Here is a 12,229-nt window from a genome sequence, read left to right on the forward strand (position 1 = left end):
TCTACAAAAGGACAAGTCCTAACACATGAACACATGATCAAGCCTTATCAAGAAGGAATGTAGCAGTGGACAACAAAAGGACAACAAAAGGACTGCTACATTCCTTCTTGATAAGGCTTGATCATGTGTTGATGTGTTAGGGGCCGTTTACACAACAACGTTTTCAGCCAAAAACGGGAAACTGTTTATGCGTTTTGCCTCTCCGTTTACATGACATCGGCGTTTTGGGGACTGAAAACACATATTTTTGAAAACGGGTTTCAAAGCGCAAGTTTTTGAAAATGCCGCCGTTATCATCTCCATGTAAACACCCAATATGGGAATCTTTGAAAATAGTGACGTCATGCGCGTGCGTAGTACATGTTAGGTATGTAGACATGCGCAGTACGTGTCTATTGTAAAGGCAAGCACGAACATACAGTGGCAGAGTACATGGTAGTGTTGCTGCTCAAGAGTTTGCTAACGCTTCTTCAGCAAAGTGTGGATTTACTTCACCAATATTACAACCAACTAACAAGGTGACAGCGCCAACTACTGCCCTGGCATACGTAATACAGCGTTTTTGGCTGTTATCGCGGATATTTGTAAACGTGAATCGTTTTGAAAACGTTGTTGTGTATACGTGAAACTTTTTGAAAACGCAAGAGAAAAACTTTTCCGTTTTTGACTACATCATTGTCGTGTAAATGTAGCCTTAGACAATGAGTTAAGGTGTTAGTGTCTTTAATTACATACAATAGCAGTTAAATCTATGCAATGCACCATTTTTTTTTATTCAGTTTGCCTCCTCTACACTTACACCTTAAACAAGCCATAAGACAACTGAATGAAATTAACAAATTGAGGAAAAAAAACCCTACAACACCCTGGTTACAGAAATGTACACATCCCTTCTAATACTTTGTGTAAGTATCTTTTGCATTCTTTACCACATTAAGTCTTCATGAATAAGTCTCTTTTAACTTTGCACACCTGGACTTTGCAATTTTATCCCCCTCATCCATGCAAAAAAGTTCAGGTTCCTTCACATTGCCAGGGAATCTCCTGCACAAATTCCAAGACTTTGATCTTCCTTGCAAGGCATGAGACGATAGGTTTTGTCCTTGTTCTATGATCAAATTTGGAGGGTCATCCTGACCTTGGTAATGTCACTGTGGTACATACAATGCCTTTGATATTCTTTTATACCTCTCTCCTGATCAGTACCCTTCAAAAATAAAATCCCACAGATGTTGTGTCAGCTCCTTGTAGACCATGGCTACCTCAGAAGAATGCAACCATGAAAGTTTCAAAGAAATCCTATAGGAACACCTGATTTTTATTTGGGGTTAATCAGAATCACTTTCATTGACAGTAGCTATATGATACTTACCTGTGGACTTGACTCTTTATGTATTTGGTTAACTTACAGCTACAAAACCCCATTACAAAAAGGGTGGGCACACTTATGCAACCAGGGTATTGTAGGTTTTTTAATATGTTATTTTAATGTTATTTTTCCTAATAATTATCTAACAAAAACTAATATTATTAATATATCTTAGTTTTTATATAATATATAATTTGTATTATATATAGTTTTTATATATAATATAATATATATATATATATATATATATATATATATATATCTCACTGGGGGAGGAGCAGCGGACAAGAAATACTGTAATCAAAGGCTGAGAAAAAGCAGAAAAAATATATATCTCTTTTCCAATTACCAGATTTTTTTGGGCTAGGTTGAGTTTTTTTTTTTTTTTTTTTTTGGAGGTGTAGTTAAGCTGGAAATAATAGTTCCCTGGTGGACTAGTGACTAGCGCGTGGTGCTCTCACCACCGCTGTCCGGGTTCGAAACTTTTGCCAGAATCAAAATATGCGGACAGGTGATCTGCTGTGGAGACCCAAAAGGGAGCAGCTGAAAGAAAAAAGTTAAATACTGGAAATATTGTTGAAACCTGTAAACCCTGTTTAATGATATTTCCTCAAAGCCTAAAACTGCTCAAAACAAGCTGCTAGACTGTATGACTTTTTGTTGTTGACTCTCAACTGCCTGGTACAGGGTGACTCTGAAAATTATGTATGTAGCACTATAGCATTAATCAAGTGTGATAGCCTCTCAGCTTAATATTTTTTAGGCTATGTCATTATTACTGTCAGCCCCAACAAAATCTATGGTCATGAGCTGCTGTTTTTCTCTTATATTTTGTCAATTTCACAGTCACATTAAAAATGGAAAAATCTTGACCTTTGTCTTTACAACAAAAAAAAATGGAATTTTAATAAGCACAAGTAGACTTATTATATCCAACGTATATGTGCACTTTGTGGGTATAGAGTTACTCTGTCCATTGTTTTAAATACCTTTGGCTGATGATCAATCTTGTATGCTGTTTGTTGAAACTGACGTATTTCTCTGATGATATGGGAGATCTAGAAAAGGACAAAAATCAGCATGAGTTGAATAAATCAGCACTAACCTGAATAAAATGTGTGCAATGACAATTATTTTTATACTCTCTCTAATTTTTTTATGTATGTGTACGATTAATTGATGATTGTGTATGTGTACAACTAATTGATGAATTATGATGTGTTTCTCCTCAAAACAAATGCAAACATTGTAAACATAATATAGTAATGAAAACAGACTAGTGACTGGTTAAAAATATAAATCATGGAACCAGTAATATGAGTCTAGTTATGCTCAATGTGATTTTCAAGAAAACCAAAACTGAATGGTTTGCTGATTTGCTTATTAACACCCCAAAAATTCAAAACCTTTTCCAAAATATATATTTCAAAATGGCTTCTAGATTTGCCTAATTAAATTACATAAAAGAAGGTTCAGCAAAAACAGTTTACCATTCTCATCTTGGAAAAGTTAACCAGGTTGTCTTCTGTGTAGTTTGGTGTACCCTCCTCAATGAATGCCAGGTCTGTGAGGTACATCCCCAAGTATGGCACACATGGAGGATCACAACTAGCAGGCACATTAGTATTTATCAGATAATGTAAACAAAGTACATATTTGGATGAAGTATACATTCAAGTACAGAGTCACACAACCTCAAGTCACAAACAACACAACAAGAGAAAAGTAAGAAGCCATATAAAGTTTACTTTTTTAAAGCTTCTCTTAGGTTCTTGAACCTTCCTTCAGATGAGACCAACTTCTGCAGCTTGTCAATAACTGTTTTGGTCTAAGGAGTGAATCAAAACCAAAAAGACATTACACATCTCAGATATGTACTATATCGTTTGATACAAAAAATGATACAGTTTAACAAGTAACAATTCAGTATGCTTCAATTCAGTACTAATCTGATACAATTTGATTCATATCCGATCCTATAAGATCCAGTTCAGTTAAAATTAACATGTATTGATGTATGCTAATTTCAACTCTCTAAGGAACAAGAATTTCAATGATTTCTTCACTGTCTTCATTTTGTCTGGGAATTGGTACATCAATTCTTTGTACTAAATTAATTCTCTGCACTACAGAGTGGGGATGCACAGTATGGGGATGCACATTTCACTAAAATGTTATGGATTGGATGTTGTGGTTCAGCCTCTGGCAGCTTTTTAAAATGGGGAATTCACAGATGACTGTTAATAAAGTATATGTCTGTGTGCGTTCTGTTTTATCTGTTTCATCTGTTGGTATGGTCTCCGGCTTAATTCTCATTCACTCCTCATTAGTAAGTGCATCAAAAAAACTTTCAAATTCAGGTAAACAACATTAGCAGTGTCTGCCAATATCATGCTAAAACAGCTGGCTAAAAAATAGCTAGTTGAATTTCACTAAAGAAGGTAGTGACAGCATAAACAAAACAGACCGAAACATAAACAAAGGAAAAATAAGAAATGAATGCAAATAATAAAACTTTTGTACATATAATTTATTTACAAAATTTACCGATTGTAAAAATTATAGTAACTAGCTGTGTAAAACTGTTATGGATTAGGCTGCTGACCACTACTGCAGCTTCAAGCACTCTGCAAGTCTGACTGGTTCCGATATGTTTAAGTGGTCAATCATGTTCATTGCTGTTTCAGTGATTGGTAGTTGGTTATGAAGTTCTGCCCCTTTGAGAGATCACCCAATCATTATATTGATAAGCTGTGCATCGGGGGAACAAGCGAAGAGTACACTGTCCAATAAATGTTGAGATTTTTTTCTATGCAAAACCCACCACCCACACTCCAAGTCACCCCCAAAGAAGACATGCATCTGGGGAAGGCCTAAAATGACATATTAAAAGCATGCTGTCCATTGAGCATTAATATTTTTTTCCCATTGAAACTCATTGTACTTGACTCTGCCATAGAAGCCAATAGAAGCATTGCTTCATTGGACCTTTATGGGTGCCGTGTTGGGGGCTTTAAAAGAGATTTTCATGTGCACTCTCCACTGAAAATAGTTTTCATTAAATGAAAAAACAGCATGATGTTGCAGCGGGATAACTGGTCATCTGATTGACTAAAATATTGAATTTCACCAAGAGGGATGAATAATTATAGACACATTTCTACATTTAATATAGAAATATTGCATTGCTTTATTTTAATGAAATTTGCTGATGAGGCCAGGCTTCCCATGTAAAGCAATCTCCTCTGATTCACCTAGACAAAAGCAGAAACTCTACAGCTGTGACAGGTGGTCACGTCATTTGAGAAAAATGTCATATAATAAAGAAAAATTCATATCTTCAGATTTAATGTCAGATTTCATGTCTGCAAGATTAAGTGTGGAAAAAACACTAGTGGCCTTAAAATAAAAAAGAAAGACTTTTTAATTTTCTAATTTACTTTCTAATTTATTATTCAATATAATGTGTCAGAAGTGTTGGGAGAAATAACATGAATTATATCCAAGTTACACTAATTACTTCTCGTTTCAGATGATTATTCTCATTTATTAAACATTCTGTTCAACTTCTGTATTTTTTTGCCTGAGCAACATGAGATTCGCTAAGCTTAATGATCAATGTTGTATATTTGCTGGTAATTACTTACCTTAATTGCTTGTGCCACTGTTTTTTTCTGTTTTGTTAGCCTGCTGTTAATGGTATGTAATAATAATAGTAGCTGTAAGTGACATTATACAGGTTCCAAGCAAGTATGTAGATGGCGCATTAGATCATTTATTACACTTGTAGAGACCTGTCTCTGCAAATGCATCTGTCAATCTGTGCAATACATAGTGAGAAAATGATGAGCCATAAAATCCATGTATGATGATGGTAGATAATACTATTATGATAGCCTTTTTCATCTCAGAAATAGTGGTAAGATAAGAAATGTCACTACAAGATGCAGAAAAACTAGTTCATGCTTTTGTTAACTCATGGTTAGACTACTGTAACGCACTGCTGTCTGGAGGTTCCAGTAGGTGTAACGGGACAGTTAAGAATGGACCCAATTGTAGAGTAAAAACTCCTACTTGTTAATGAATGGGCAAACAGGGTTTATGAATGTGAATAATTAGTTAAGGGAAGGCTAGTGCTGTGATTAGTGCATTTGACTAGGCAGCCCTGAGCACGACTCAAACCAGTGCTCTCCATGCTTTGAGGCATGTGCTCTACCAGAAAAAGTATCAGAAAAAGGCATGGAACCCAAACAAAGAAGATGCCAAAATGGAGTACTCGAGCAAAGCTTTAAATATCCTGCCTGGCAGGTGCAGGCAATCCAGCTTAATCACCCTGGAGGATTCTGGGCAACTGAGTTCTCCAGAATGGCCGCTCTCACTGTGCACCCCTGCCACCCTCGTGCAATTGCTCTGGAACTCACTAATGAACTCTGGGTTCAATATATGGCACACTGGAACCCATGACCTCTGCTCTGGGCTGTAGCCCCCCAGTCCACAAGGTACTGGGTCCTAACTCTGATCTGGCGGGAGAGGAGATATAGGCCAGGGCTCCAACTATTAGACATGGAGCAGGTAGTCGGGAAGGGGGTGACAAAAGTTTCACGCACAACACATGGAATGTGGGGTGGATGTACATGTACAGGGGAAAGTGCAGCCGATAAGTGACTAGGTTTATGTGCCGGTCGATCTTAAATGGTCCCACATAGCATTGAGCCAGTTCCACATGGTGGTAATGAGTGGCAGGGTTGGCAGTCCTTAATCCCTCAGGACCCCCAAGAGATCTTGATCAGATGGTAGTCCAAGTGAACCTTCTCCTGATATGGAGCACTGGCCACTTAAGCATAGCCGGTGGACCCCAAGCCACCACGGAAAGATGCCAGCCAGGGAAATCCCAATATCACTTGTAATTGGGGGGTATGGGTGAGGTACAACACAATCCTCTCCAAATCTATCTGATTAGGGATCTATATGTAAATCCATATCCTAATTTCTGTAAAGCTGCTTTGTCACAATGTCCACTGTTAAAAGCAGTCTATAAATAGAATTGAATTGAATTGAATGTCCACCTTTCCCCACATTAGTAATGTTTTGGGCCATGCTCACAGTGCTTGATAATAATAATAATAATAATAATAATAATAATAATAACAAGTTTTGTGTGTTTCTTCACATTTTTGGGCAGGGTTTCCCGGATTTGTGTGCTGTAGAGATAAAAGCTGTCCAGTCCTATAAAAATTTGAGTCATGCTAAAAAATACATTTATTCATAATACGGAAGTATACTTTGCCCTACCTGTTTGGAAACTTTGAGCCAGGTCTTCTTGAGGCGGAAAATGGCGCTGCGGTTGAGGGATGAGGTTATCTCCAGCACAGCGTTATAGTTATGGAGACAGCGACAGATGTCAGCTACTGCCACCCACTTCTCCATCACGGCCACCCGAGTGTTCACGTCATCGCAGCGCAGGATCTCCGATGCGATCAAGTTGCTTATCTTAAAAGGGAAAATAACTACAATTATTTAAAATAAAAGTATAATGATTATCAATTAAGGCTTAATACCAAAAATTGTGATGAGCAGTACCCCAGCACCAGGGGTCTCATTTATTAAACTCTGAACAGAACAAGTAATTCTGTGTATAAGAAGCGCCAGTGTTCACAAGGCATTCATCACGTGTCCACTCTCTTCTCTGTGCGAAACTGCATATGCAAAATCTTCAAGCATCTCAATCAATCTTTAGATGCGCCTTTTATATGATTTTACTATAAATTTCATCTGTGTCACCTGTCTGCAACACAGTCAGCAACTGTCAAATTTTCTGACATGATGACAATAAGTGGGATTAGAGCTCCTCGTAATCAGTTTATCCACCATTACACTATATTACTAGGAGCTTTGGCACACACATGGTCAGGAGTGTGTGTAAATATATGCACATCCTCTCACTATGCATATGCATGGTTAAATGAGACCCCTGAACTGGGAAACAATAAACACTAGTTATGTTTGTACCTGTGGTTCTGTGAACACAGGATGAGAGTTGGTGAGAATCACCTGAATACCTTCTTCCATGCTGGAGACATTTCAGTAAAGTCACTAACTGATGTATGATGCAGGATTTGCAATGAATACTGCTGTTACACAGACATCTTTCCCTGAAACCTGACCCACCCTATGACTGAATAGAAAAGCAAGCCACACTCACACCATTGGGAGGGAACACGTTAACCCTGTAGAGTCTGAAGAAGGTACAACGTGACACCCATTTAGTTCTAGCACAGACTTCCTGGAGTAGCATGCCTTTAAGTGATGCCCATGAAAGAGGTGTCACTCTTCATAGAGTGGCATGTCTATAGGCCAAGGTGATGACATCCACCACCCAGTGGCCCAGTCTCTGTTTAGGCAAAGGAGCTCCCCGTGTCTTTTCTCTGTGACTGATGAACAGTGGAAAAGTCCAAATAATACCGTAGGGCACATACTGAGCACTACAAAAAGTGCTCTGAAGGTTCTCCTTCATGGAATACTACAAGGTCGATCAATTGGCTACAAAATTGGGTGATATGACCTTGGGCAGAAACCCACACAAGCCCCCCATCCCTCTTCCACTGGGTCATATAGTCAACAATGCATGCAAGGCCAGCTTATCACCAAGACATGTCACTAAGACATGTTTTTGCTGTGATCTGTTCTTGAATGGCACTTTTAAAAACACTCATTGCAAGTCAGCATTTTGAATAGGCTCATACCAGAGGTCTTAAGGGACTCCAGCACAAGGCAGAGTTCAGCACAAGGCAGAAGGGTGCATGGTGGAAAGAAGCTCTCTGTGCCCTGTGGCACCACACTGAGCCTCGGCCTTTTACGGAGGCGTTCATGGTGACTATTTCTGTAGTCATCTGGTAGTCAGCTAGATGTCAGGGTGTATGCAAGTCTCTGAGAAGAAATGCCAAGGTGGAACTACATGGAAACCCATGGATGGAAACCCAACTCCAGCCCTGGTGTTTTACATTAGTGGATCTGGCTAACAAAACAGGCTCAATAATTAACAGCACTCAGTGCAGTGAAGAAGATCCACTTGGCTGCATTAGCCATGCTCAGCCACAGACCCGCTAGTGAACAGACTGTGAAGATTTTGGGAATGAGTCATAGCACTGAGAGAGAACCTGACCCACAAAGATTCAAGGGAAGAATGGAGCTAAACCCAAATCCAACCCAAATGACATACCAAGTTCAGTAATGGAGTATAAAAAAAAAAACTCAGTGCACTGAGGGAAACCTGACCTGCCAAGACTGAGAGGTGACTTATGGACAGAGCACTAAGTAATACACAAGCAAAGCTAACGAGGGAATCCAACCCAAACTAGCAAGCCACAAAGTTCCATAGCGTATTCCAGAAATGTGGAAAAATACACTCACCATGGTCAAAAATATGATAGGAGTCTATTGCCAGCTTTGGAGGACAGGTTACCTGCAGCTCTGAACATAGTCACAGGCTTTTAAGCAGATAGCTCCAAGTGGTATACATGAAATCCGATAAGCACAAGGTGAGAAGAAGAAACGGAAAGATAGCTATATGACAGCCAGGTGATTCTCACCACCCCTGGCAGTTAGGAGGGGTGAAAAAGAACTAAAATTTTAGTACTTATGTACATGACAAAGTCACCATAGATATATATGTACATCATTGAAATGCTTCGTTGTTGTCATGATGTAGGGTGTCTTTTCATTTTTGTCATTCTTCATCCATCCTTGGCCAAAGAACTCCCTGGAAATAATAGTGACAGTGTTACCTTCAGAGAATGACAATATAGAGGTTTTAAAAACATACTTTACACTTTTTGCATTTGTGGAGCTTTTTTTTGCACTGTACTCCCATCCCCCCAGCCCCGCAGCCAAAACATATATACCAAATTGGTTGTTGTGCCTGTCCAATCCTTTTCTTTGTCTTTCAAAATAAATATTACAAAATATGGGTACAAAACATTCATAAATAAAATAAAATCAATGCTGAGCTTGGGTTATTGTCTGTGTGGAGTCTTGCATTAGTCTCCCCATGTTTGTGTGGGTTTCCTCCCTATGCTAAATTACCTCAGGTGTTAAGTGTGTAAATGTGTGCATGGTGCCCTGCAAAGAACTGGCATTCCCCCAGGGTGCATTACCAGTTGTAGGCATATTTGTGGATGAAGCCTCCCATAAATGATCATGACGGTGCTTTTCCATTAGAAAAATTATTTTTAGTGATTATTTTAGTGATTCTATTGGTAAGATATAAATGGTGGAGAAAAAGTGGAGGGCGGGGGGAATAGGGGACACTTGGGTGTGTCTATGCGTATATATTGTCAGGTCCATAAGTATTTATATATGCAAAGTAATTGTATTTGCATCCAAGTATTAAAAATAATCATAATATTATTGACTGTTAGTTTGTCCCTGATTGTACATATGTAGGGGTGTACATGTGCACAGGTAGGTGTGTGTGGGTGCAAATTGCAGAAGCTGTTTATCGGGCAATTAATGTTGATGTGGTCAGTAATTAATCAATAGTTATTATAAAAGGGCCATAGTTAGTTTTGCAGATGAACTGTAAGACTCAGCAATTACTGCTTAAGATTCAGTAATTACTGCTTAGTTAATGGTGAACTCCTACTAACATAGTAATAGTATGTTCTTAGTAGTTAATAGGAATAAGTGTTAATGAAGAACTACTCATTCATTCCTGCATAGTTACCGATGAGTTGTTGAACAGTATTGTTACCAGCTCCACATATTTAATGTTATCATACATTTCTTTTGGTAAGTCAAATAGGCTATCTACTTTGTTCATATTAGAGGTTGTTTAAAAAATTGAATAGAGATATATTTGGCTTTAATTCACTATATCAGAATTCCAGTGGGTCAAAGTTTTATATACACCAGGTTGACTATCCCTTTAAACAGCCTGGAAGATTCTAGAAATTGATGTAATGACTTAGAAGCTGATTGTATGCAACTGAATGCAAATCTAAAAATCTTGGGACCTCACAAACATTGCATAATTCAGGAAGGAGGCACAAATTAACACCCAGGGATGAACGAACTTTGATCTGAAAGGTTCAACTGAAGCCCAAGACAACAACAAAGGAACTGGTAAAGAAGTTGGAGGCATCAAAGGTATCAATGTATGTATATCTACTCTTAAAAGACTCCTACATCACCATGTCCTGAAAGGCTGTTGTGCAGAGGAAGAAGCCCCTACTCTAAGACCGCCATAAAAAAGCCAAACTGAAGTTTGCAGGTGATCACCATGATCACCGTGTTCTCTAGTCAGATGAAACAAAAATTGAACTGTTCGCCCATAATGATCAGCATGGCATATGGAGGAAAAAGAGTGAGGCTTTTAATCTGAGTAGCATTGGGGTGGAAGCATTAACTGAGAAGCATTGGGGTGGAAGCATCATAGCATGGGGTGTTTTGCTGGAAATGGAACTGGTGCACTTCAAAAATAGATGGCTTCATGAGGATGGAGGATCTTCTAGAAATACCAATGTGATACCACAAGACATCTGCCAGAAATAAAAACTTCCAGCAGGACAATGATCCTAAGCATACATCCTATGTTGTAACAAATTAGCTTAAAAACAACAAAGTGAAAGTACTGGAATAGTCAACACAAAGCCTTAACCTGAAACCCACAGAAGATTTGTCAGGAAGAATGGCCAAAAATTCTGGCAAAGTATTGTGAGAAGCATGTGGAAGGTTACCCAAAAGTTTGATTCAAGTTATGCAATTAAAAGGCAATGCCACCAAATATTAGCAAAGTGTATGTAAAATTTTGACTCACTGAATATCAAATATAAAAGATAAAAACTAAAATAAATGTCTGTTATTTATTTTTTTTAATTACCTCTTATGGAAATAGAGTAGACACTCTAATTGACTTAACACAGGAAATGTCTGGCAACATAAAAAGTGTGAATATGTGTAAAAAAAAAAATAAAAATTAGTTTGAATGTCTTTGGCCTAGGTGTATTTAAATTTTTGGCCTCAACTCAATGTCGTCACTCAGGAGAAAATGGTTAATACTAAATAAGAGACAGGTACATTGCAGCTGTAAGTTGGACCTTATGGAAGTATTTTATGTATTTTATTTTGTATATTAAATCTTTATTGATGTCCTCCCTTAGTTAGCCTTACATGATGACATCACACATGCCCACACTCTGTACATTTGTGTCAAATGCAAGTGCACAGTACACAGCAACAACCATAATTCTTAGATGAGGCCTAATAACAAGACTCATATATGTACCTACCCTTGGTGTCTTAGAAAAATTAGATTTAGAAAAACTTTGTAGATGCTATTACAGCAAATATGTTATGGTGCTGTATGTCCAAGAATTGGTTTTGACGCATATTTTCATGATATTTATATAGCTATGAATGTAATGAGTCAACCCTAATTACATGTACCTTTTCTCTAAAACATGTTCAATATTAACTGAACTCTAACAGAGGTTCTTACTCTAAATTTGAACTGACTGAATGCTTAAAATATTGAACATGTACTCACTCATATGGGATGACTTTGAAAACCAGGTGGTCCAGCAGGGTGAGCTGCTCTGCAATCTCCAAAGCCGAGTGGTTCTCAAAGGGTTCTGCTTTCCCACTCTCAGCCTGTCAAAAACACACATACATAAAACACATACACAGAAATTGCATTTTAGTTAATTATAATGTGAAATAATTGATGCTTTGAATGTGACCCAATAGCATCTCACTCACCATCTTTAGTACATCTTCCAGAGCGATCTGATTGTCACCAGGGTCCTCCTGTGTAAGCGTCCTATCAGATGAATGATTAACAGTCTTTGTACATCTTAAGGGCTT

At 38.1% G+C, this 12,229-nt stretch overlaps 1 protein-coding gene across 7 annotated transcripts in view; it reads right to left on the reverse strand.

Moving 5' to 3' along the window:
* rasgrf1 (Ras protein specific guanine nucleotide releasing factor 1) overlaps positions 1–12,229 on the reverse strand; it is a 243,423-nt gene that overhangs the window by 737 nt on the left and 230,457 nt on the right. For all 7 annotated transcript variants that reach the window (XM_053234818.1, XM_026932720.3, XM_034305503.2 and 4 more), the window contains 7 exons: positions 12,125–12,185; positions 11,913–12,016; positions 9,044–9,128; positions 6,662–6,859; positions 3,118–3,197; positions 2,860–2,977; positions 2,359–2,427 (listed from right to left, as the gene is read on the reverse strand). In XM_053234818.1, the coding sequence (XP_053090793.1) occupies positions 2,359–2,427; positions 2,860–2,977; positions 3,118–3,197; positions 6,662–6,859; positions 9,044–9,128; positions 11,913–12,016; positions 12,125–12,185 (715 nt within the window). The remainder of the gene's footprint in view (positions 1–2,358; positions 2,428–2,859; positions 2,978–3,117; positions 3,198–6,661; positions 6,860–9,043; positions 9,129–11,912; positions 12,017–12,124; positions 12,186–12,229) is intronic.

This window comes from Pangasianodon hypophthalmus, chromosome 6 (assembly GCF_027358585.1).
Source record: "Pangasianodon hypophthalmus isolate fPanHyp1 chromosome 6, fPanHyp1.pri, whole genome shotgun sequence".
In the NCBI taxonomy this organism is placed as follows: domain Eukaryota; kingdom Metazoa; phylum Chordata; class Actinopteri; order Siluriformes; family Pangasiidae; genus Pangasianodon; species Pangasianodon hypophthalmus.